The 27882-nt window shown below is 43.9% G+C and overlaps 1 protein-coding gene across 1 annotated transcript in view; it reads left to right on the plus strand.

The window, feature by feature from the left end:
* LOC124595678 (gamma-interferon-inducible lysosomal thiol reductase-like) overlaps positions 1-27882 on the plus strand; it is a 105060-nt gene that overhangs the window by 41206 nt on the left and 35972 nt on the right. Inside the window, exon 3 of the mRNA XM_047134537.1 lies at positions 11853-12026. Coding sequence (XP_046990493.1) covers positions 11853-12026 — 174 coding nt within the window. The remainder of the gene's footprint in view (positions 1-11852; positions 12027-27882) is intronic.

Here is a 27882-nt window from a genome sequence, read left to right on the forward strand (position 1 = left end):
ATTACTGCACAGATACGTGTCAGCTAGACTGGAGAATGTCATTGGTTTATACGTATGCAACATGACGTTCTGATCACGTATGTCACTTTCCGAGAGCATAGTTTTCTGATGAAAATAACCTCATGCAAATCCAGATAACAGCATTTGTCAGTTTTAGTTACAGTAATCGATAGGGAACAGAGGCAGGACCTGACGAACCCATTTTAAGGGAAATGAGCAAGGAACAGCTCATTCCAAATGGGTATAAGCCAAACACCAGTGGCCAGATCAAAGCTATAATCACTAACGTAACAACAGAAAATTAAAAAGTTAAGTGAGTAAACATTTTCTCATATGATAACAGTCCTCTTATATGCAGCGTTTCAACCAACCTGAAATCCTGAGAAGTATTGAATCAGTCGATAATGCAATCAGTGAAAGAGAGGAATACAAACCGATTCGGACGTACAAATCTGAATACGCTGAGGATACTTTCGCGTTGAATAGACAGGATGGGGATTTCTCATTAAGTTTCACGAGGGCATCGCGCTATTCTGACTCAACAAATGTAAGCCTGTAGAAGCAGCTCATCCCTACGAAACTGGGCATATACATTGACGAAAAAAAAAAAACACCACGCACGAGGAGTTGTGCGACATAAACGAAAGTTGGTAGGCGTGTTTCTACATACGAAAGACGATGTCTATTCAAATTTCGCGCCAGTGTGGTGCTAGTAGCGCCACTATGGGGATGCAACTCAGGTTTGCTTTAAATACACCACCATAACGGTTGTGAGCGTTATTACCTTCTATATTCGACGTGGTGAATTGATGCTAGTCACGAATGCATTCAAGGCAAGAAATACGCCGTTGTCAACACCTCACTGAGTTTGAATGGGGTGGTGTAACAGGGTTAAGAGTAGTCACTGTACATGATTGCTGGCAGCAATGGCCACGGAAATGTAGGGTCGCAAGAAGTCCGGGCTCCCGACGGCCACGTGCTGCTACCGAGAGGGAAGACCATCGTGCTCGGCGAATAGCTCTGGCACACTGTACTGCATCTGCAGCAGCTAGCTGAGCAGCGGTTGGCACCTCAGCGACACGACGAACTGCTACAAATCGATTTTTCCAAGGACAACTCCGGGACAGACGCCCTGTATCGTCCATTCCATGGCGGAGAGGGTGGAAGTTTCTGATGAAAGCTGTCCCTACCTCGGTGCCAATGATGGCTGCGTGTTCGTTAGATGGAGGCGATTTTAGTGCCTGCAACCAACGTGCCTGCGTGCTAAACGCAATGGATCTACACCTGGAGTTATCGTCTGAGGTGCTATGTCGTGTGACACCACGAGCGTGTTTGCAAATTTGTACGTCAGTCTGGTGATTCGAACTGCTGTGCTACCATTCATGAACAGTGTTCCATGGTGTGTTTTCCAGTAGGATAACGCTGGCCTACATGCCGCTGTTGTAACCCAACATGCTCTACAGAATATCGACATGTTCCCTTGACCTGATCGATCACCAGATCTGTCTCCAATCGAGCACATCTGGGACATCGTCGGACTGTTACTCCAGCGTCATCAACAAGCAGCATTAACCGTCCCTGTACTGACCGACCGAGAGCAACATGCATGGAACTCCATCCCACAGACTGACATCTGGCACCTCTAGAACACAATGCTTGCACGCTCGCACATTCAACATTCTGACAGTTACACCTGTTACTATGAACTAGCTTTCCACGTTTGCAATGGCCTATCTAGCCTTAAAATTAACCTGTGATCTTAAGATGTTAATCACTTAAATATTTTACACAAACAGATGTATACTGTGGTGAACTCGACATCAGATACCGGTCGCCCGACGCTGGGGGCCAATATTGTTGTGAACTGAGAATTCTTCTCTCTGTTGTGAAATGAAATGATGAACAGATGAGAGCAGATGACTACTGAGACTGTCCCACTTTGGGCGCCAAAAATCTAGTGAACTTGTGAAATTATTTGCTGATACCATGAACATTACCAATGTAGTGAACTGTGAATTTCTTCTCTACGCTGTCAGACTTGAAATGACGAGCAGATGACTGGTGCGATTGCTCCACATTCGGAGTCAATAATTAATTGATATCAATGATTAAATGAAATCAAACATAAAGGGTACAAAATTAAGGGCTTCATGTATGAATGTAAAAGATTGCTTATATGAACAAAACACGAAAGAAATGTATTTTTTAGGTTAGAGTGTCCCAGGGAAGCACAGAAGAGGCGTCCGTCAGAAAATGGGCAGGTAAAACACAGTAAGGTAGTTGTAGAAACGAATGGTATTGTACTTGTAAATTGTCGTAGCTGTGTTGGGAAAGAACCAGAGCGCCAAGCCCTAATAGAAAGCACTGAAGCTCAAATAACTGTAGGAACAGAGAGCTGGCTAAAGCCGGAAATAAGTTCAGCCGAAATTTTTCCAAACGGTCTAACAGTGTTCAGAAAGGATAGATTAAATACAGTTGGTGGTGGAGTATTTATTGCTGTCAGAGGTAGTTTGACTTGTAGCGAAATTGAAGTAGATAGTTCATATGAAATAGTATGGGTAGAGGTTATACCTGACAATCGTACTAAACTAATAATTGGATCATTTTACCGACCCCCCCCCCCCCCCCCCCCCCCCCCGACTCAGAAGATATAGTTGCTGAACAATTCAAACAAAACTTGAGTCTCATTTCAAATAAGTACCCCGCTCATACAATTATAGTCGGTGGTAATTTCAATCTACACTCTATATGCAGGAAAAATTATACGTTTAAAGCCGGCGGCAGGCATCAAACATCATCCGAAATTGTACTGAATGCTTTCTCAGAAAATTATTTTGAACAATTAGTTCATGAGCTCACTCGAAGCGTAAATGATTGCGAAAGCATGCTTGACCTTTTAGCAACAAATAATCCTGGACAAATAGTGAGTGTTGTGATGAATACAGGGATTAGCGGCCACAAGGCAGTTGCTGCTAGGCTGAATACCGTATCACCTACAGCCATCAAAAAGAAACGCATCGTATATCTATTTAAGAAAGCTGATAAAAATGCTCTTAACGCCTTTTTAAGAGACAGTCTTCAGTCCTTCCGATCTGATCCTGTAAGTGTAGAAAAGTTGTGGAATGTTTTCAAAGAGATAGTATCAACAGCAATTGAGAATTATATACCACATAAATTAATAAGTGATGGTACTCATCCACCATGGTACACAAAACGGGTCAGATCGTTGTTGCAGAAGCAGCGAAGAAAGCATGCCAAACTTCAAAGAACGCAAAATCCCCAACATTGGCGAAGTTTTACAGATGTTCGAAATATGACGCGTACTTAAATGCGAGATGCTTTTAATAATTTCCTCAACGAAATCCTGTCTCGAAACCTGGCAGAAAACCCAAAGAGATTCTGGTCATACATGAAGCACACCAGTGGCAATGCACAGTCAATACCTTCACTGCGCGATAACAACGGTGAAGTCACTGATGACAGTGCCACTGAATCAGAGTTATTAAACACGGTTTTCCGAAACTCCTTCACCAAAGAAAACGAAGTAAATATTCCTGAATTCCAATCAAGAACAACTGCCAGGATGAGAAACATAGAAGTAGATAACCTCGGTGTAACAAAGCAGCTTAAATCACTTTATAAAATAGCTCCATATTTAACAATTATATACAACCACTCGCTCACAGAAAGATCCGTACCTAAGGACTGGAAAATTGCTCAAGTCACACCAATACCCAAAAAGGGAAGTAGGATAATCCGCTGAATTACAGGCCTATATCACTAACGTCGATTTGCAGTAGGGTTTTAGCACATACTGTATTCGAACATTATGAAGTACTTCGAAGATTCAGAAAATATAGCTCTTGTGAAACACAACTAGCTCTTTATACTCATGAAGTAATGAGTGCTATCTACAGAGGATGTCAAATTGATTCCATATTTTTAGATTTCCAGAAGGATATCGACACCGTCCCTCACAAGCGTCTTCTAATCAAACTGCCTACCTACGGAGCGTCGCCTCAATTGTGCGACTGAATTCGTTATTTCCTGTCAGAAAGGTCACAGTTCATAGTAATAGACGGAAAGTCATCGAGTACAACAGAATTAATATCCGGCGTTCCCCAAGGAAGTGTTATAGGCCCTCTATTGTTCCTGATCTATATTAATGACATAGGAGACAATATGAGTAGCCGTCTTAGATTGTTTGTAGATGATGCTGTTATTTATCATCTTGTAAAGTCATCAGATAATCAAAACGACTTGCAAAATGATTTAGATAAGATATCTATATGGTGCGAAAAGTAGCAATTGACCCTGAATAAAGAAAAGTGTGAAGTTATTCACATGAGTATTAAAAGAAATCAGCTAAATTTCGATTAGGCGGTAAGTCACACAAATCTGAGGGCTGTGACTTCATCTAAACACTTAGGGATTACAATTACAAATAACCTAAATTGGAACGATCACATAGATAATATTGTGGGGAGAGCAAACCAAAGACTGCGATTCATTGGCAGAACACTTAGAAGGTGCAACAGGTCTGCTAAAGAGACTGCTAATACCACGCTTGTCCGCCCTATTCTGGAGTATTGCTGTGCGGAGTGGGATCCGCATCGGGTGGGACTGACGGATGACATCGAAAAAGTACAAAGAACGGCAGCTCGTTTTGTATTAACGCGAAATAGGGGGAGATAGTGTCACAGACATGATACGTGAATTGGTAAAACAAAGGCGTTTTTCGTTGCAACGGGAACTTCTCATGAAACTTCAAACACCAGTTTTCTCCTCCGATTGCGAAAACATTCTGTTGGCACCCACCTACATAGGGAGAAATGATCATCACGATAACATAAGATGGATCAGGGCTCGCACAGAAAAATGTAAGTTCTCGTTTTTCCCGCGTGCCGTTCGAGAGTGGAACGGTAGAGAGACAGCTTGAAGGTGGCTCATTGAACCCTCTGCCAGGCACTGTATTGTGAATAGCAGAGTAATCACGTAGATGTAGATGTAGATGTATTTATTTTCGTGCTGTTTACACAAAGCAAAACAAAATTACAAATGTCAGGACCGATTTGACTGCGTGTGAATAGGACTCGGTTACCAAGGGGAAGGAGGAGGGAACGAATCGTCTCACCATTCTTCGTTATCGTTCGTCGTACTGCTGCCGGCGGCAGGCGCTGCGTCAGTACGGCGCTTCGTATCGGAGCTGTGCTGCACGGGTCGGCTGCCCTCATCAGCAATCGCGGCTTTGCTGCGGGTCCCAGGTACGATCTCCGCGTTGTCTGCCCGTTGTCGGTTGCGTGGCCGCATCTATGCTATCACGGCGTCGGAAGGCAGATGTTGGCGATGGGTGGAAGAGCGCCCATGGCAGCTCACTTCCGCGGTGTCTCCACGACGCACTCTCGCTTCCCCTCCCTCTCTCAGCTCAGCTCCTCTTCGACATATTCTTTCTTTCGGCGTTGTCATTGGCGGACGAAATTTTCAACGCAGCCCAATGACAGATCGCCGTTTCATCGTCACGCCTCTCCGTGCAGGGTGGAAATTTTCTATCGGGCGTGGGCTGGCGTGTGGCTCGTGAATTGGTACCTTTCTCACGATTTCACATTCTTCTCTGCATACCGAGGCTGTTGGGGGAGCAGCTACACAACACTTCTTTATAACCGGTCTCTCTGCATGAGCCCTGGACACTCATGTTTGAGCTCGGTCTCAAAATCTGCTGGCGTCCGTCACTAACAAGGAATGTCCTCACTGTCGAGCAAACATCTTCTTAGGAATGCTGGCTTTCGCGCACACATGCTCGGCGTTCCGTCGTGATGGCTGCAGGTGCCCACCAGCTCTCGGCACGCTCCTCGCTGCCACACGCCCCCCCCCCCCCCCCCCCCCACCATCGTGGCGAGGCGAGGACGTCGTCCCGGCCTCCCGCTGTGTGCCTGCAGAATGGCGGCGGCAGTGACCCTCTTCTCGGGGTCTCGCCCCAGGGAGTCCGGCCCCTCCCTCCTCCACGGCCGCTCGTGGCGACTTGGCGAAAGTGGCTGCAGTCTGACGTATTACGATACCCAAAATTTCTTTTTCTTCTTCGCGGATGGATCACTTCGGACCACGCGTAATCAACATTTGTTGGCCTTCCCTTTCGCCCAGTATTCCTTCATAAACAACGAATGGGCTAGCTTTCGTTGCGTAGACCACGTATGTCGGTTAGTTTTTCTCTCTTCTTCCTCAAAACTCCCTGTGTTTGTGATTTTTCTGATTTTATTTCTATCCTGTAGATTTGGAGACCCTAATTCTCTCAGGTCTTTTTCCGTCTGTTTGTACCAGTTCGGTCTTGTAGTTTTGTTCTTTCTAAATGCCCCATGAATTGGATTCTTCTCATGCGCATTGTGTCTGTTATTTTGGAGATATTTTTATATATTTCTGCATTGGGTTTTGGATAATGCACATCACCTTTAGTTCTTAGTCCTAGGATTTTCCTCATTATTTTACGTTCTTTCACTTCTAATTCCTCTTTTAGTGTTCTCTGTTGAAGGTTTAGTGCCTCAGATGCTTAGACAGCTGTTGTGTAGTGTCGTATTTTGCAGGTCCACGAGAGACTCTTTTTGTTGTAAATGTTTTTTGTTAATTGAAACGCCGTCTCCACATTCTGGACTCTTGATCTGACAGATTTCTTTGCATTACAATTTTCTACAATCTATTCACCTAAATATTTGAATTCTTTTACTCGAGAGATGTAGCTATTACCAATTTTGAGATCAGAAGGTGCATCTTTCATGTCAGTCATAAATTTTGTTTCTTCAAATGAAATTTGTATTCCTATTTTTGCTGCCTGCTCTTGTAATAATTCTAGCTGTTTCTGTGCATGGCTAATGCCTTGTGCGATCAGTGCCACGTCATCAGCAAATGCTAAACAGTCTAATTCTATGCCCTTACGTCTTGGTCCCAGTCTGTTGCTGGTGCACCTGCTTTTCTCCATTCTCTAACAACTTTTCCAAGAGCACAATTTCATTACTATATATTAATTATTTTTTAGTGTTGCGATTTTTTCCGTTAGTGGCTGTGGACGTACCGTTATCATGTATAACTCAAATATGAGATAAACTTCTGAAAGAAAATTTTATTTCTTAGGTACTCCATGCACGTAACTGTTGCAATTGGCTGTGAAAAAAATAATATACTGCATGGAAGGCTGCGCCGTACTAATGCTGAAATATCTGTCCTCACTTCACTGTACGGCCTTGTCATAAAATCTGAGAAGTATTACTAGCACAAATTGTGTTGTCAGCTTGGCTATAAATTATTTTATGATAATAAGTGCAGAATTACTACGCATGTTTCATTACGTTAACACACGTCGCATATGTATTAGAATTGTGATTATATTCGCCCAGTTGCTGAAAACCACCGGAATTCTGTGATTAATTATTGCTGTTCAGTGCATTGCAGCGGCAGGTATAATTATTTCAGATCTTCGTTGATGAGCTAACGTTTGAGGCTGCTAGCTGAAGTAGGAACTAAGAATCCTATAAGATTTGTAAGCAACAAATACTGTATACGTTTTTCTGATAAGTCGCGGAAAGGTTTTGTTTCATAATTAGTTACGACAAACTGTCATTTACATGCACATGTGCTTGGCTACACTATGGTTCACACTTCATTATTTAACGGACAGTTTGCAGAGAAACCCGCAGACCATTTCTCTACCGTTCCACTCTACAACAATACTTGGGAAAAATAAAAACCTAACTCTTTCCGTGTGAGATCTGATTTCCATTATCTTATCAAGATGGTCTTTCTCCCTATGCGAGAGGGAGCCAACAAAACATTTTGACATTCGGAGGAGGAAGCTGATGACTGAAATTTCGTCAAAAGGTGTCACCGCAACGACAAAGACCTTTATCTTAATGATTGCCGCTCCAGCTTGCTTACCGTTCTGTAATGGTTTCTCCCTTATTTCGCGATAACGCAAAACGGACTGGCCTTCTTTAAGCTTTTATCCTATCTTGTAAGGATGCCATATAGGGCAGAAACGCTGCGGAAGACGACGAACGTAGTGTGTGCGATCTCTTCAGTAAAGCTGTCACATCTTCTAATTGTTCAGCCAGTAAAACGCACTCTTTGATTTACCTTCGCTAAAACATTTATTTTTTTGTGATAGTCCCAGCTGAAGTTGTCCGTTATTTGAATCCCTAGATATTGAGCAGAATCGACAACCGTTAAATTTGTGTGATTTATCCTGTAAATGCAATTGAGTGTGATTTTTCTATTACTCATGTGGAGGACATCACATTTTTTATTGTTGAGGGTCAGTTGCTGCTTTTCGCAGCAACTAATTATCTTGTGTAAATTACTTTTTAATTAATTTTGATCTGCTGATAATTATTATCTATGCCTGTTTCTTCATTTATTTATACTTCTCATGTTTGAGTTATCAGCGGCCTGCGTTAAACGAATTCCGGGTATTATGAAATACCATTCACTTTTGTTAAAAACTTGAATACAATAATAAGAGGGTTGGAACTTAAATAGTGGCAACTATTTATTCACAACCGATACAAAAGAGTTACATGTTTGCACTTGTTACTGTCCTTCAAAGTAGTCACCAGCTTTGTGAAGAACCCGTTGCCAGCGATGTGGAAGGCGTAGTATACCGTTAGCAGAGACTGTTCCGTTGATGGTGCGAATGGGGCGGTCTACTGCGTGTCGAATCTCTGGAGCAGTTGTGAAGCGAATGCCACGAAGTGGTTTCTTCATCTTCGGAATCAAATCAAAGTCACAAGGACTTAAGTCCGGGGAGTATGGTGGACGGTACAGTACTTCCCAGTCCAATCGACCGAACAGAGCAGTCACAGCTTGTGCTCTATGCGCCCGCGCATTGTCTTCGAAAATGATGGGTGGGTCTGCGCAGAAAGCGTCGCCGCTTCTTTCGCTAAGCTGGTCGCAGGTGATGCTCCAAAAACGAACAGTAATACTGCGCATTGACGCTCTGCCGTGGAGGAACGTAATGCGTTACGATAACACCATCATAGTCGTACACGAGAATCAGCATAACGTTCACCATACTGAGGCTCTGACGCACTTTCGACTTTCGCTGCGACCCACAATGACGCCATTCGTTGGACTGGCGTTTCAGTTTTGGCTTCGTGGCATTCGGTTTAGAACTCTTCCAGCAGACCGCTCCATTCGCACCATCAACGGAACAGGCTCTGCTAACGGTATACTACGTCTTCCACATCTCTGGCAAGACGTTCTACACAACGCTTGTGACTACTTTGAACATGAACAGGTGCAAACATGTAGGGGGTGGGGGGCTTACGGGCAAACATGTAACTCTTTTGTATCGGTTGTGAATAAACAGTTGCCACCACTTAAGTCCCAACCCTCGTATTATTGTGGAACATCAATACCGTGTATTCAAGTTTTTAATAGGCCCATGTTCCTCCAAATACCGACGGAATACTCCATAAGTATCCGCACATATTTACTTTTGTAGCTGTATCCCCAAACTGAACTCATTCTTAGCTCTCACACATACTTGGCAGTAGGTGTCTGTATTTGTCTAAATATAATTTAAATAACTTATCATCGGAAAAAGAGTTTAAAAAGAAGTTGCACTTGGAAACTAATGTAGAAGAGTCGGGAAAAATGGAATTTGATTGTAAAAATGCAGATAACCATACACAAGCATACGGAGTATGTCTCAGGTGTGGAGTGGCTAGGAGACTTCTTAAATAACGAAACTCAATATGTTATCCCCGAGCCGGCATTTGTGGCCGAGCGGTTCTAGGCGCTACAGTCTGGAGCCGCGCGACCGCTACGGTCGCAGGTTTGAATCCTGCCTCGGGCATGGATGTGTGTGATGTCCTTAGGTTAGTTAGGTGATGATGCATGCTGCGGTGTATGGGAAGGTGTCGTCGCTGAATGACTGTAGATACGTATACGACGACGTGGACAAAGTTTCTGGTTGGTGTGATGAGTGACAGTAAGATCTAAATGTAGAAAAATGTGAGTTAAGGCAGGTAATTAGGAAAAACAAACCCATAACGTTCGAATGCAGTATTAGCAGTGTGCTGCTTGACTCACGTCTGTTAGATATCTGGGCGTAATGTTGCAAGGCAGTATGAACTGGAATGAGCACCTAAAGGACTGTACTGGGGAAGACGAACGGTCGACTTCAGTTTACTGGCAGAATCTTGGGAAAGCGTGGTTCATCGGTAAAGGTGACCGCGTACAGGGCACTAGTGCGACCCTTTGTTGAGTACTGTTGGCGTGTTTGGGATCCGCACCAGCTCAGATTAAAGGGAGACACTGAGGCAGCTCAGATGCGACGTGCTAGATCTGTTACCGGTAGGTTCGAACAACAGAGAAGTATTATGGAGATGCTTCGGAAACTCAGAATCACAATCACTGGAGGGAAGGCGAAAGTCTTTTCGAGGAGCCCCACTGAGAAAATTTAGAGATCTGGTATTTGAGGCCGATTGCAAAACTGTTCTTCTGCCGCCAAAGCACGTTTCGCGCACAGATCATGGAGATAAGATTAGAGAGATTACGGCTCGTACGGAGGCTTATAAAGTCGTTTCTCCCTCGCTCTACACGAGTGTGGAAAAGAGAAAGAAATGACGGGTAGTGGTACAAATGGTTCAAATGGCTCTGAGCACTATGGGACTTAACATCTGAGGTCATCAGTCCCCTAGAACTTAGAACTACTTACACCTAACTAACCTAAGGACGTCACACACATCCATGCCCGAGGCAGGATTCAAACCTGCGACCGTAGGGGTCGCGCGGTGCCAGACTGAAGCACCTAGAACCGCTCGGCCACACCGGTCGGCACTAGTGGTGCAGCGTGCCGTCGGCAACGCACCATACGATGGCTTGACTAGCATATGTATAGATGTATATATAAATTTGGCAAAAAAATATACCTTATGTACATAAAATACATTCTACGGGCCCGGGTTCGATTCCCGGCTGGGTCGGAGATTTTTCTCCGCTCAGGGACTGGGTATTGTGTTGCCTTCATAATCATTTCATCCCCATCCGGCGCGCAGGTCGCCCCATGTGGCGTCGAATGTAATAAGACCTGCACCAAGGCGGCCGGACCTGCCCAGCAAGGGGCCACCCGGCCAATGACGCCAAACGCTCATTTCATTTCCGTAACAAAACCTTACGTTTATTAACTTCAAGACAAAATTCTGAAGCGTTACGGGTGATTCGATTTGTATTTACTTATTTGTATAAATCACAAATCTAATCTTCGTTTCAGCATCTGCACGATGTAGGAGTGTCTTATGATATACCTAGTATGACGTATTGCCCGACATGCCATCTTGGAGTTCGCAACCATACCGACAGAGCTGATTGTGTCCATACCCAAAAAGGGAGCAGTACATAACGATTTACTGCTAATTTACTTAATAAGTAGCACAGTTTTAGTCGTCAATCTTCATTTTCAGTAATTATTACATGTTTGTGAAAAGTTACTTCCAAAAATTTTGTCGAACTACGAAAACAGTTTTTCTGCGACGAAACACACACGATAACTGGAGACGAAGTGGGCTCGTTGCAGAGCATCACGAGAACATTATGCTCGGGGGAATCACTCGACGAGTGAGAAATCACGGTTGTCCATATCGCCAGACTGTTTCATTACACCCGAAGTTCATCCACATTTCACAAAGTACGACTTGGCTATAATTTTTTTCTTCTTTGTATCCCTACTCTTGATATTTACTGGCTGCTCTTTGCTAGAGGCCACTTTGTCCGACACCGTGAGCCACAGATTCTTTGACTGTTTCTACTAATCTGCCTTTAAGTACACTTTACACAAGAGCGTAAAATCCATTATCTATTTGACTTAGACGAAGGTGACTGCCGAGGGTTACGAGTTCAGTTGCCAGCACGGACTGAGGGAGTGCCAGGGGAACAAGGTACACTCGTGTGCCGTGGAGCTGCTGGACGACCCGACGGCGCAGCTGCAGTACGTGGCCTGCACGATGCGCGGGGAGGACGATCCGGTGGAGAGCGGCAGAGCGGTGAGTCAAGTCAGCGGTCGTACAGCTGTAAAATGTTCTGTGAAATGATTGGAAGTAAGAAAAAAAGTAGCTTACAGACCCATTTGATGTGAATGTTTTTTTTTTCAATTTTTTTCTCTCTTTCCTTAAGCTCTTCAGTTCATGTGATAAAATAAGTATAGAGAAATGTTTTCATCATTGTTACACATATTTATAATCTAAATCACATTGTCTTAATTTTTTATCTATTCTAAAATGTTTGAGGTACAGATATATGTTCTTACGCCTAAACCAGTAGAAGAATTTTAAAAAGCAGTTCTTTTTAAGTACACAAAAATACGTATTTCATATCTTGTCTACGGTTTTTGTACCTTCACAGGTGCATTTAGAGGTATTTCTCGCCATTCTGCTGTCATGTCTTTAAAAATCGTAAGTGGAACCGCAAGCGGAGTATGGTGCGACCTGGCGACAAAAAGTGAAACTACGCTATCTACATGAACATCTGATACAGCTCTTGCATTGATAAACGTATATTGTTAATTTTACGACGTGAATTGTCGGAGACCATATATGTGTACCCACGGACTGAAGAAGTTAAATATGACATATTTAAATATCGACTTGTATTCTATATATTGCTAAGAGTATATAGATCCAGAGAAAGCACCGTAGTTTCGATTTATGCTGTAACTTTATTTAATTTTTTCAACATGAAAGGAAGTATTCCCCTAGTTTTACATCAATGCAACGTTTTACGCGCAAAGTAGGCCTTCAAGAAATCGACCTTCCTATACTTCATATACATATGTATGCCGTATGTGAAATACGCTTTCTCTGAAATGACTAATTAAAATTTTCTTAATTTATCTGGCAACATTCAAATAATTAAAAATTATTTTGCAAAATTTTACTCCACTCTGGTCATTTGAATACCCCAATCTTTCATTTTGCATTCTTTGTTTCACTATGAAACTTCAGAAAAGAAACCATTGTGCAACTTTCCATCGGTTCACTAAGCTTTTCTTAACTGCCGTGATTATGTTCAAGTAATTGACTTTTTTTCCAAAACTAGACCTCATACTCGTCAGTTTCTCCATTTTCCGCTCTTCGTTTGGTTGTTGAAGCGTAGACAAAAATTTTCCCTCGAAGCACAGGAGATTAAATCTTATGCTGCAAAACTTGACCTAACGTTCGTCTGTTTCATACCTATAAATCGGTTTCTCCCTCTTCATTTGGCTACGAACATTTGGATGAAAATCCGTTGTGTAATTTCATTTGACCAGAAAGTGTTAGTGTTGTGTCAAATGAAGGACCACACACTCAGAAACAGTCCATTCTCTTGATTATGTTATCGAGTCTCAGTCGGACAGGGTTACTAAGATTTTAGCTGACGGGAGCAGGGGAGTGTTAATGCATATCGGGCACTGTGGTTGGTCAGCTAGATGACGACAGTCCCAAATCGTACAGGATGATCAATCCTTTACGGAACTAGTGGTGAGTGTATTTCACCCCCGCAATGAGGTCTTTGTTTGTGAGTGTTTTTCCTTACGCAAGCAGCACTTGCTTGTTAGGCGAGGCGACGCGGTACGGCGTAGTGAGCGAAAGTGTTTCAAGTGAAATGGCGACACACACGTATTCTATTCGCCATAGACTATTCATGTATGCCCAGAAAGTAATGCACCGCAACTTTTTTTTTGGTCAGCAGAAAACAACTCTACGAATGTGAAATGTTACGTACGTATTATTTTAACTCTCCTAAGTCAGCGCGCCAAGTATCTGTCACTTAGGACAGATAGCCCAGCTGCCAGGACAGTTTCAAAATGGCGTCTGTAGGTGATGTACGTTACAAGCAACGTACTGTCATTGAATTTCTCACTACAGAGAAACGAACTGTGGGGAATATTCACAAACGCTTGTCCAAAGTCTATGGAGCATCTGTTGTCGACAGAAGCAGATTTAGTCGCTAGGCACAGAGAGTGAGGTCATCAGAATGCGGTTCGGCGGAGCTCCACGATTTGCAGCGGCTGGAGAGACCATCCACGGCTGACACACCTGACCTAGCCCCCTCATACTTCAACTTGCTTGGGTCATTAAAGGAGGCCATTCGTGGAAGACATTTTGAGGACGATGAGGTGATTTACACAGTGAAGTACTGTCTTCACCTCCAGGACAATAGGGCATACACAACCTCGTTTTGCACTAGAGGAAGGCCACAGAACGGGATGGAAATTACGTGCAAATATAGGGTGTGTAGATAAAACACAGTTTTTTCGTGTGTGTAATTCTCCTTATGTTCAATAAAGAACTGTTTAAGAAAAAGAATACATTGCTTTACTTTCTGGCCAACCCTCGTATGGTTGATACAAGGGCATAGAACCAGCACATGCAGTAAGTAGATTATTTCAAGAATAACTTCTTGATGTTCAGGTTCCTAATTGGAGTACGATTTGTCGATTAATAAATACATTCCGTGAAACGGGAAGTGTTCTTGTCAGGAAACATAGGCAACCACATACAGTACTCACAGGAAAAACTCTGGATGGCATTGGGCATGCTCTGGAAGGTTTCCTAGAAAATCAGTTCAACCGTTTTCAAAAGGAAATTTCCTGTGCCTCTGTTCGAAAGGCTACAATGTTACTGAAGTTAGAGCCTTATAAAAGAACTGCAGGGCAAGAAGATAAACAAGGTGACACTGGAGAAATGTCCAGGTTTTGTGAATGGATTTTGGATAGGGTACATTGTAAGTTGTCAGGCAAATTCAACACCTTCCACGAAAACCCTGACATGATAAGCAAATCCAGTAGTATGTCACATAGCTCCGAATAAATCGTGACATTAAATTAACCAAAGTAATACGAGTAACGAGTGAGCAAATGGAATACCACAGACTAACACAAGAATGCCTAAATGCATGTCATACCTTCCCACCGTAAGACAGACGCAGTTCCGAGGGGAGAAACGAGAACAGAAGCCGAGAGCAGAACCGTGTTAAGCTGAAGGCCCTACGACAAGGGACAGACACCCACGTCGCCAGCTAACCGCTAGGACCACACCCCAGCCGCAAGTTTTAGCGTGAGACTTTTTCACGTCTCTGTTACGTCAGGACCACCCCCCAGCCCATGTTAAAAGCTAGAGCCCTCCAGAAGAACAGTATAGATCTTACCATAACACAAAAAGGGCCACACCCCAGCCGCAAGTTTTAGCGTGAGACTTTTCCGCGTCTCTGTTACGCCAGGACCCCCCCCCCCCCCCCCCCCCCCCCCCAGCCCATGTTAAAAGATAGAGCCCTCCAGAAGAACAGTATAGATCTTACGATAACATTAAAAGGATCACACCAGCTGCAAGTTTTAGTGTGAGACTTTCTCGCGTCTCTGTTACGTTGCAAACTTTAAAAACATTGTCCCACCACGAAAAGTATAACGTTTCTCATTGGCTAGGAGAATTTTTTGTAGGCGGAGTTTAAGGTTAACATTGAGACCCTGATTGGTCAGATGAAAACACAGCCAGATAGTTTTTTTTTTTAACCAACTTCGGTAAATTGTAGTAAGGAGAAGTTAGACGGAGAGTTGCTTCCGAGACGGCGAGGTGAGCGGAGCTGTGCTGCCCGCCACCCCCTAACGAACACCGACAAGGTAATGAACGCACGCGATGCCGCACAACAGCGCATAAAGCTTCACTCAGAACTGCAGAAGTCTCATCTGTTACACCCCCTTTTTGCGTAATACTAGTGTCGATCGTCAATTAAAGCTCATGGTGTTCACATTTGCCACTTGAAGTAAAAATCTGAAATGAGGTGATTTTTCTGTTATATAGTAATTGAGAAGCCACATCAGCCACTGTAATTTACGACAAGTTAGATAAGTAATTAAAGATAATTGAGGGTCACTGTAGACCATTTTGATAGTTTTCTCTCTTGTGAAACTTAATTTAAACCTAGATTATAGATGTGATATGGCATAGGTCATCCTTCGATCCATTGTAGAACTTGGAAACCCACTCAGGGAATATTCGTTCACATTGTTGTTGAATGCAGTTGGTTTTTACCATCCTGTATTAAAACATTTCCTTTTATCAATAGTGCAATTTATAAACAATGTTTTTTGAGTAGAATAAAATTTCCAAAGGTAAACTTAACTGATTTTCGACGTTATTTTACCAGCTAACTAAAAATAGGAAAGCCTTGAACCCCTTCCACTAAATTTAGTTAGTATTAAGATTGTTTTACAGGGAGTGCAGTGGAGCCGACGCTGAAATCATTAAGTATTTGGTTATATCATCGCTAGTCTCACTGAACTCTTCTGAATTCTACATGTCATATGTGGTCTGGCGTCTCCTTACCAGCAACAGGTCCCAGGTTCAAACTAGTCAAATCCCTAAAAAACACGCTCAGAGCGTCGTTGCGCGAAAGTGGTAGGGAGACACGATATAGAACAAATAGACACCACGCAGAATGTTAGAACATGACGGAGAAATTTCTTTCCGCACGTTTCTGGTTCCACCCAAGTGGATGCGTTAATTCACAGAATAACCGACACTGGAGTTTTGAACGGCTTAACGTAATCCACGACGAACTCCTGCATAATCAGAAAAAAACAGGAGTGTTAGTGCTATTAGCGGTGAGCGAATAATAGGCCCTATTTTTTCCCAGGTAACAATTAACAATTAGAAATACAGGATGACAATTATTGAACTATATGAAATAAAATAGTCATAACTTGTGAACTGTTTGTGTTGGGACGTTCAAACTGCACGGTTGGCCGCGGGGCATGATGGGAATTGTTATTTGGTTTAGCGACGAAACCCACTTTCATTTGGATGGCAGTGTCAGTGAGGAAAATTGGCGCTTTTGGGGACTGAGAATCCGCATTTCGTGATCGAGAAGTCTCTTGACCCTCAAAGGCTGACTGTATGGTGTGCAATGACCAGTCACGGAATAATCCGTGCGATATTCCTTGATGTGACTACCGAACGGTACGTGAAGGTTTTGAAAGATGATTCCATGACCACTGGCCAAAGTGACTCGGATTTCAAGATGTGACTCATGCAAGACGGAGTTCGACTCCATCGAAGCAGAAGAGTGTTTGATGTCCAGCAGGAGCACTTTGCTGGCCGCATTCTGGCTCTGGGGTAGCCAGAGACCACTGACATAGCACTCGACTGGCCGCCAGATTCTCATGACGTGAACACATGCGACTCTTTTTTGTGGGGCTATGTTAAAAACAAGGTGTACAGCAATAACCCCAAAACCACTGCTGAGCCAAAAACAGCCATTCAGCAGGTCATCGACAGCATCGATGTTCCGACAGTTCAGCGGGCTGTAGCGATACAAGGGGTACCAAATTTGTCATAAAAGTCCGCACATTACCCAACTGATAGTATTTTGAGCTACAGGTATTTAGTTCATTCCAAGCAAGTATCGATTCGTGACGTCATCGGCCAGACATGGAGAGTAATCTCAATCCGTTTTAACAGACTAATAATTTCTTTCACGGACTAAAATTTTATAATTATGAAATACAAGTTCTTGAAATTTATTTAGAATAGGAAATGTTTAATTAGTAATTGCATGCCATAATTTATCCGTTTAGTGTAAAGGTTTTTGATTTTTGTATGCATGTAAAAAGTGTGAATTTATGTGCGGTTTTTACTCTTAGACGAGTTACCACTTAGAGTTGTGGCGACGTCATTTATCCACTGCGCCAAAAACAGCGGGTGAAAGCTGCAGCTGATAGATATTTATCTTTGCCGTAGTCGACTTGGGTACGAGTTGTTTATTCTTGTTAGTTTTTGATCTGTGCTTGGAAAATAAAATGTTTTCCCATCTCATGAAAAAGCTGTTACTTCATAAAATATAAAGGCTCCCATAGTGGTGACCCCGATGTGCATGGGCGCGTGCATGCCTAACATGCCAGCGTAATAAAATCAGCAGACACGTCTTTGTACCTATTGCTGACTTCCCGACGCCATCTGCAAGATTTTCACATATATATGTGGACATTGTGGGCCCGCTATCATGCTCTTCAGAACAACGCTATTTGCTCACAATCATTGATCGTTTTACCAGGTGGCCAGAAGTAGTTGTAATACAAGACATTTCTGCGGAGTCGGTGTCAAAAGCACTGTTGCATTCATGGTTCTCCAGGTTTGGCGTTCCGCAAAACATAACAACAGATCGCGGAAGGCAGTTTGAAAGCCAACTTTTCAATGAACTTTTACTACTGTGCGGGTGCAACCACCTACGCACCACAAGCTATCATCCATCTAGTAATGGAATGGTGGAACGACTACACCGCACGCTCAAAACTGCATTAATGTGTAGTTCCACTTCATGGCCTGAAGCACTACCGCTGGTCCTACTCGGATTGAGAACGGCCGTGAAGTAGGACTTACAATGCTCTTCCGCAGAATTGGTTTATGGCGAGCAATTGAGGGTTCCTGGAGAATTTATCATTCCAGCATCTACACAGCCGTTCGCCCCTGAGCTATGCAAGCAATTCGCGAGATAACTCAGCGTTAGAATGAGAAACATCAAACCCACTAACCCTGTCAGACATGGAGACCGGAGAGTGTTTGTACATAAAGACCTGCAAACAACGTCCCACGTGTGGCTTAGGGATGATACGGTGCGCCCACCGCTTGTTTCGCCTTACTCTGGACCATACAGGGTAATCACAAGAGGAAGCCACAGCTTCAAAATCGATAAGGATGGTAAAGAAGAGACACTCAATTGAGCGGCTTAAACCTGCTTACACTGAAGAGGGTACACTCCTTCCTCGGTCTGCAAAATCACCCTCAAACGTGGAGGCCAAAGAAACAGCAGATAGTCTCGCCGGGCCCTCGGTTTCAGAAGAGGACAACGAAGCAGCAAGTGCAGAACAGGAGCAGCCATTGCCTGCACCAGATGTTTTCACGAGAGCTGGTAGAAAAATCAAGTGCAAGTTTCCCCACATACCTGGTGCACCCGGTTTCAAAAGGAGGGGGGCTGATGTGGCGACGTCATTTATCCACTGCGTCAAAAACAGCGGGTGAAAGCTGCAGCTGATAGATATTTATTTTTGCCGTAGTCGGCTTGGTTACGAGTTGTTTATTCTTGTTTGTTTTTGATCTGTGCTTGGAAAATAAAATGTTTTCTCATCTCATGAAAAAGCTGTTACTTCATAAAATATAAAGGCTCCCATAGAGTGGTAAAAGTGTGCGTGTACAGTTCGCTGACCTGTGCGGTGTATTTCATTTTGTTATTTTGAGCCGAATAGAGACAAATCCAGTTTCATTTAGACTTTACGTGAGATAGACACATCACGTTATTACAAAAAGTCGTTTAGCCCATCAGGGAAAATTGAAACCTGCGCGCTCGATATGAAACACGTTACACGCCAATGCGTGATTGAGCTTTCCATTAAATCGCGTACAATAATTGCAAACGTGCTTGAATTTAATCCACGAAGTTTGAAATTACTTTTCGAGACAAATACTGATTTTCGATAAAAACGATCCGAAAATTTACTCAAAATGTCGAGGTTCTGTTTTAATTAGGACATCTGTCACCTTGTTGATCACGTTGCTTAGCAACACTGTAATGCAAATCAATTCATTCATTAGAACGTCTTACGACGTAATAAGTCCCATTACGAACTGTTACACGGAATTTGCTGATCGAATGAGAGTATAAGAGTATTCTTTTCCAGAAATGCCAATAAACCAACGGATTCAAAAATTAAACCACCAAATGTTGTGAAACTTCATTGATATTGCATTTCACTGACGAACACTGTTCTTACTGATATATTAACATTAATTGCAAGTAGATTTTGAATACTCACCAACACTGCCAAGCAGCAGTTCACATCACAACCAGTAATAAATGCCAATATATCTGGCCGGGCATTACTTCATTAAAACAGAGCAATCACTTTCCAGTTCTAGGATAAACTGTACCAGGTGGAATTATTAAAATCTTGTGGAAGTGTAATAAGGTTTATCTGAACACTTCTATCATACATCATTATTAAAAAAAATGGTTCAAAAGGACCTCAGCACTATGGGACTAAACTTCTGAGGTCATCAGTCCCCTAGAACTACTTAAACCTAACTAACCTAAGGACAACACAAACGTCCATGTCCGAGGCAGGATTTGAACCTGCCACCGTAGTGGTCGCGCGGTGCCAGACTGTAGCGCCTAGAACCGCTCGGTCACTCCGGCCGGCCATTATTTCACATTAACTGGACAGATTATTAGTCGGAAACGAATTCACCCACAACAGATTGTCCCACGCCACTACGAAACTTTTATCGTGACTCTTCACAAGAGATCCCAAGAAGCCGGGATCAAGAAACAAGAAAAGAAGAGACATCGGTTTAGGGTCATGCAAAATTTCGCTATTCGTCTGCGCCGCATCGTAGCCAATGATGGCAGGCATATCGAACATGTCATAGCCTAAATCCGAATGTCTGTAGTGACGTTTACCTGTTGAATAAAGTGTTTGCACGCCGTAGTTTGTAACTAATTTGCGTTTTTTTGATGTAGTTCAATAACTGTCACACTGTATGTCGAAAAAAGTTTGCGGCCTTTTTGGCCAATTGACTAAGAGAGCACGTGCTCTCGCGACCTTTCAGCAGGATTATGAGACGTCACGTACAGCTAACATTAAAGGAAATTTATGACGCGTTTGAAGATAACTCTATCACTAACGACATATGGTCTCCACGTTCTTCCACTTAAACCCCCCCGACTTTTTACGAGTATCTACGGGGGAAATTAAAAGAGAAAGTGTACAAATCTAATCGATACACTTTAAATGAGCTTAGAACTAACATTTGTCAAGAAATTACTGCCATTTCTGAGAGAAAACTACAGTGTGTAACGAGCAGTTTCCTAAGCAGGTGTCAGAAATGTCTGAACAACGGAGGGAGGCAGTGAGAGCATTCCCTCGTTTAATATACGTGAGTAATTTACTTTCCTTTTTACACGTTTTATGTTATGTGTGTCATAAATAACTTACATGACAAACTATGGTGTATTTACTGCGGATCTCCTGTGGCCCATACCACAGCTTCGGTCGCCAGCCATGGCCGCGTTAACTATTGGTCACTTTGTATACGTTCTTCTTTTATTCTTCTTTGCTGGAACCGTTCAGTAACGATTACGGATGTGCCGATATTTTCTCTCAATAAACAACATACCAGCCCTAAAAGGTATTCTACTAATTAAAACATTGTTACAACATGATCACGAACAGATGTGTGTCTGTACGCAACTAGCCAGGACTGGAAGTCCTTTACAATTTCGGTCTATTAGCCGTGGAGAATCCGTTCCTTTGTTGTTCTGGTTGACCGCTAGCTGCCTCAATATTGTCTAGAACTTTCAATGTATTTGCAAGAGAGGTTGATGTAATTACGTGATAACGTCTTAAATAACGCTTGCTGAGGCTGAAGTCCACTCAGCTTACATCTGTAAATTTCACAGTTAATTGCCACACATTCTGCACTAGCGACAATCTTCTAGCAGCCCCATAGAATCTGTTTTACTGCTGTACGAATCACAGCTAATGTGAAGATCACAGCTCCGCCAAAGATGGTGGTTGAACCAAAGCATGCGGCTAGTACCTCACTGTGAAGCAGGTAGCAACTTGTAACCTTTTCCTCTTCAGTTGCCGACGCAAACGACCGTGATTGCGAGAACATAAACTTAATCGTCTCCGAAGTTATAACTGATTAATGAAGTAAGTGTACAAGAAATTATTTTACTAATAACTTACACCACGCTTTTTTCACATAACTGGTGAATGATCATTAAAAAGTAATGCAAGCCACACACAGTAGAGCCGGCGTAAAGTATCACGAGATTTTGAGTAACGCACACAGAAAATCAGTGCAAGTACTTCTAAATTCGGTCACCAGTCCAGTTGAACAAACTCTGTTCGAAAATCCTTTGATTATCAGAACAGTAATTGAGCCGTGAGTGGCTCGGGTTCCCGCCATCATGTATTTTACACCCTGTTATTAACGTACTTCCACCTCACTACGTTAATTTAAATTACTACTACTGTCACTGAGTTGCTGCTTTGCCTGACCGTGACCGGCGGTAGCAGCGCGTATCGATATATCCCCTCTCCTAGTATCTTTGCTTGACTGCTATTACTTCCCGGTGGTTGTCTGTCGTAAGCGGTGAGTTGGGATTGCGAGTTTGGATCGGGAGTTCGGATCTGCCTGTCACTCGGAACGTGCGAGGAGGAGAGTTCGTGGGGCCTGGAAGTCAGTGGCAACGCGTCTGGAGCGCAGCCCGCGCCAGCCAGTCGCCGGCTTGCAGCAGCAGTGAGCCCTGCGTGGACACCGCCCGCCAGCCCGCCCGTTGCCGCCACGCATCACTTAAGCCGGGCCTGACCTTTGGTGGGTTGTTGGTCGGTCGGTCGGACCGAGGACATCTCCGTGCGGCGTAGTCGACTGGGCCGCCGGCGGTCTCTGCGCAGAGTCGGAGTCTGTCTGGAGCTGTTCGATCGGTACGAGCATCGTCGCTCACCGACCCAGGTCGTGAAAGTTGAATGGTCTTGAGCATTACGTTGTTGGTTCCGGCGTTGCTGTTGTGGAGGTTTTCCTGTGAGCAACAACGAGTGAAGTGTTCGACATAGCCGACGTCAGGTGGAACTGATCAAATTACTTTATCCATAGTCAAGTGCACCAGCGGAATTTTCTGCCTCGCGGCCGTTAGTGTTCTGGATACCTGCCCTCGCCGCTAACGTAGTTTTTAGGCAGTGTCTTTTCGTCACAAGTTGTTGCTGCCCCACATGGTGTGTAGTTTTGGCAGCTCAGTTCACATACGCTTTTGTTTGGGGATAGTGATACTTGAAATTTTTTTTGGGGCCTTCTCGTGTACTCCGTCGTGGCAAGCAAGCGTTGATCGGTCGGTCCGTGACTGTCCCTTGCTTGGGTTCACACGAATCAAGTGTAGTTGGACTCAACCACCTGTCTCGCCTAAGTGAAAGAGGGCAGACCGATCCACTGGAGGCTTCTGAGTGCCGTTCTCTTAATTATCCTTTTGGCAGAGTTAATGTCGTTGTAATTTAACTGTATTTTATATTTTAATTTGGCGAGGTTAGTTGTGGGCCTTCAGCCCTGGAAACATCTTATCAGAGTTTCCTTCAAGTGCAAACATTATCGTCTTCTGCTCTTCACAGGTTATTGTAACTTCCTCTGAAAGATTTCAAGCTATTGTGGACCTTCCGCCGTTGCTGTTGCAAAAGGAAATCTTTGAACTTAATCTATTGTTTTACCGACTGTTGCAACATATATTTCCTTAATTTGCAGAATTTAACTTTTCCGCCTTCAGCCACCTTATTGCGTTTGTTTATCTCTTTCTGTGCATCTTGTGGGCCATCAGCTCTGTTAGCATCTTAAAACATTGTGGCCTTCTGCCTTCAGTAATCATAGTCTATTTGGGATTTTGAAGATTTAATATGGCGGCCTTCAGCCACTCCGCATGCTGATCTCATATATGTATACGATTTATCTTACTCGTAAATTTAATTGTGTGTCATATCTTTTCAAAATTGAACCTATTCTGAAGCATCTGCTTGGAGGCCTTCAGCCGCGGAGCAAATTTAATCCTTTGGAAAGTGTATTTGTGAACTAAATGATAATGAATTACAATTGTGAAATGAATTTGACCGCGACTCCCTTGGGCTTTTCCACAATCCTAATTGCCTGTGAACCCTGCGTGATTTAGCGGGCGTTTCAATAATTATTATGTACCGTACCTGAATGAAAGTGTGCTGACGAAATAGCACTCATACGAAGCTAACAGCAATGTTTTATGAAAAACAAAGAGAAATGGTTCAAATGGCTCCAAGCACTATGGGACTTAACATCTGAGGTCATCAGGCCCCTAGACTTAGAACTACTTAAACATAACTAACCTAAGGACATCACACACATCCATGCCCGAGGCAGAATTCGAACCGGCGACCGTAGAAGCAGCGCGGTTCCCGACTGAAGCGCCTAGAACCGCTCGATCACAGCAGCCGGCCAAAGAGAAATGCTTGCTATTGTCTGAAATAAATGTAACACTTTGGAAGAAGATTCAAGTAATCGTTATAGCGTGGCTGAATGGTAAGCTTTCTTAATTACAAGGAATATTGCGTTATCTCTTAGTAACGTTTTCCTACTCAGGCAAAGCTCATTAACTTCCCAAACAAAAATAATAGAATTTCACTCTTATAAATAATTTAGAACAGTTTGCGTGAAACAGAAAATAACAGGTAACTGTCAAATAATATGTAGTACATGAGAATGCATGATGTCTGTGATGTTCTGTTTGTATTATATTAATGTGTGCTGCCTATCCTTTCGGATATGTCCGAAAAAACAGAAATCACGCAGATCCGCAACAGTGAAACATTATATGTACATTTAAGTGAATCACGACTGTCAGCTGCAGCGGGATATTACGTGGAATCAGTGGCGACGAGTGAAAATGTGAACTGGACCGGGATTCGAACCTGGGATCTCCTGCTTACTAGGTAGGTGAGTTAACCACCACATGCAGGACACGCCGTTATCGCAGTTGCACGGACTGTCTCGGAACGCCTCATGGCCGACCCACATCCCCAGACATGTCCGAAAGAACTGACACCAAGCATTCATATAACTGTTACGCCTACCTGGGCAATGTTTTCACCCTCTTTAGCGTGGATGCAAAAATACATACGAGTTTATATGGGAATCTGAATAGCGAACATGGAGCCAATAGACACCAACTGCAGATATTTGACGATCAGTGGGAATGTGGATCGGCCATGAGCCATGCTGAGATAATCCACGGAGTTGCAATAATGCTGTGTACCGAGGGGCACAGTGGTTAATGCACATGTCTAGTAATCTGGAGATTCCTGAATGCCAGTTCAGCACACATTTACACTCATCGTCGTGATTCCACTTAATGTCACAGTTCAGCTGACAGCAGTGATATCCTTTGATTTACGTATACTGCTATTGCTGTTTACTCAATCACTACCAACCATGACCTTCATTCGTACCTGATCTCTCCCCCAGCGTGACGCTAGGAGTAACATCGTTGTCTCTCCCCAAAACATGGGAAGAATGGGACCTCTCCCCAGGACGCTGTCATACTCAGTGACGAAGGTCATCTGGGTAGTGCAGAGCTGCGATTTATCGCTGGACACGTTGCCACGCCCTTTGTCAGCAGCCCCTGCCTTCAGACGTGGCTCTGATCCAAATGCAGCCACTTGTGTCGTAGTGCTAACTGTAGCCTATGCACAGGGCGGTAGTTCCTCAGCGTAGCAACTGCTACTCTCTGACGCAGAATGTCGCAGGCAGACCATTACTTGTTCACGGATGGCAAGTGTGTATGTGAAGTGGCTACAGTGTGTCTCGTGCACGGTACAGTGATCCACCCTCATGGTGGTCAGATGTGGTCGACCAGGACCTACCCTCATCTAAATCTACATGACTACTCTAAAATACACACCGAAGTGGTTGGCAAGCAAAGGGTTCATCGAACCATCTTCAGATTAGTTCTCGACCGTTCCACTCTTAAGGAATACACGGTAAAAGTCGGTACGTAAATCTTTCCGGGCTTGCTGTGACTTTCTTTTATTTTGCTATGATGATCCTTTGTCTCTACGTAGGCGGGCGTCAAAAAAATAATTTTGCATTCAAAGGAGAAAGTTGGATATTGAAATTTCGTGGAAATATTTTAGGCAAAGCGAAGCGCGCCTTTGTTTCAATGGGCTTGGGTGTCATATCCTTGACACACTTTCTCCCATTTCACGATAGTATGAAACGAGCTGCCCTTCTTTGAACTGTTTCGATGTTCTCTGTCACCCTGTCTGGTAAGGATCTCGTACTGTGCAACAATGCTGCAGAAGAGTATTAGCAAGCTTAGTGTAGGTAGTCATTTAGTAGATTTGTTGTATCTTATAAATGCTCTGCCAATAAAAGGAGTCTTTTTTTCGCCTTCCCATGATATTTTGTTGCCGGCCGCGCTGGCCGAGCGGTTCTAGGCGCTTTAGTCCGGAACCGCGCGACTGCTACAATCGCAGGTTCGAATCCTGCCTCGGGCATGGATGTGTGTGATGTCCTTAGGTTAGTTAGGTTTAAGTAGTTCTAAGTTCTATGGGACTGATGACCTCAGCTGTTAAGTCCCATAGTGCTCAGAGCCATTTGAACCATTTGATATTTTGTTGTAAGTGATGCTTCTAATTTAAATGTTCGTAATTGTAATCCCAGGGTGTTTAGTTTAGTCGACAGCCTTAATCTTTCTGTTACTTATCGTGTAACCGGAATTTAATGGTTTCCTCTTAGTACTTTCGTTCCCACACCAGCATCGGCCCAATATCAGATCCAGATGTCCCTCAAATCTGACTAGCGCGTGATACGACCAGCCCCTGGCCAAATTGGGCCGCAAAACGAGATCGTTTTAAACTATGTCAGTTGCTGGTAATGCTATCTTACGTCTCTGTGTTCTTCAGTGTTCTTCACAGTGAAACGCCCAACCTTCGTCATTTTTTCCTGCATCCTTAAGGGATTGAGAAAAATGCTTGAGAGCTTGTAGATACTCTATTCAGCCAATTGGAGTATTAGTGTACAGTTTTATTCTTTTCGCCCTTTGTGGGGCTTACAACTGTTGGTGGACTTTCTCTCAATACTGAAGGATTTCAGGACAACTCTGACATTCATCTTATGGTCAAGGAAATTCCCTGAAAACCCTGGCGGGAGTTGCTCGTTTTTACCACCTATTACGTCGTCTTTCTACGTTGGTGTTTTTCGTCTTCTGATCCCAATGGGTCCTCTCCTACGACCTTTGTCGTCTGTAACGCTCTGTTGACGACCATTTTTGGGCAGAGCTTCGGCTTATACACCCGGATCGCCTACGTCTACGATCACAGTTGCCACGTTGTGCTAATATCCGTTTGTGCAGATGTTGTCACGTTCCTGTACGCACTGGTGTGTACCGCCCATGGTTCACTCTGTAACCACCTACGATTGACCTCCCACGGCTGGTGGCAGGCAGCTTTCGCCGGCCGCGGTGGCCGTGCGGTTCTAGCGCTGCAGTCCGGAACCGCGGGGCTGCTACGGTCGCAGGTTCGAATCCTGCCTCGGGCATGGATGTGTGTGATGTCCTTAGGTTAGTTAGGTTTAAGTAGTTGTAAGTTCTAGGGGACTGATGACCTAAGATGTTAAGTCCCATAGTGCTCAGAGCCAGCCGGCAGGCAGCTTTCATCTCGGTATGGAGCGACATCCTGAACCTGGTCTCTGCCTCTTCCAAGGCGGCATCAACCATGACGAGCAAGTCGTCTGCTGCCATGCAGGAGTGTTTCCGCTTTGTCTCCTGCCACTACAGCGTTTCGTTCTTCACGACGGGCCAGCGCTGGCTGCCTCTGCTCTGCGACACACAGCCAGTCTCCCTCCTCGCCTGAAACACTCGTGGGGTAGGGTAGCCAGCCGTACGGGGGGTGAGGACGTTGCCGTCTAGCTTGTGATCTGATCCGGTGGCGAGACTGTGGTGTTACCATTGACGTCTCCCCTCGGCTTTCCTGGCTGCTGCCAAGCTCGTCCGGTTCGTCGTCTTTTTTTGCTTTGTTCTTGTAGCATTCCAGCGACCTCTTAATGCTGAGTAGCCGCGCCAGTTTGCGAAGTGTGGTCCACCAGAGCAAGCGCGCATCGACACTTCTGTTCTGCCCCTGCCACAGGTGCGAATGTTCGTCAGAGCATTTCACACAGTTAATAACTTTGTAATAGTGCTTCGCCACATGGTCTTCACATTGGCACCAGAAGGACTGAGGCCTACAGTCGAGTCTGGGCGGCAGCCACTGTGATGGGAAAGGCTAAGAGCTTCTGCAGGTTGAAGATGCCACGATATGCA

The sequence above is a fragment of the Schistocerca americana genome, chromosome 2 (assembly GCF_021461395.2).
Source record: "Schistocerca americana isolate TAMUIC-IGC-003095 chromosome 2, iqSchAmer2.1, whole genome shotgun sequence".
Classification (NCBI taxonomy): domain Eukaryota; kingdom Metazoa; phylum Arthropoda; class Insecta; order Orthoptera; family Acrididae; genus Schistocerca; species Schistocerca americana.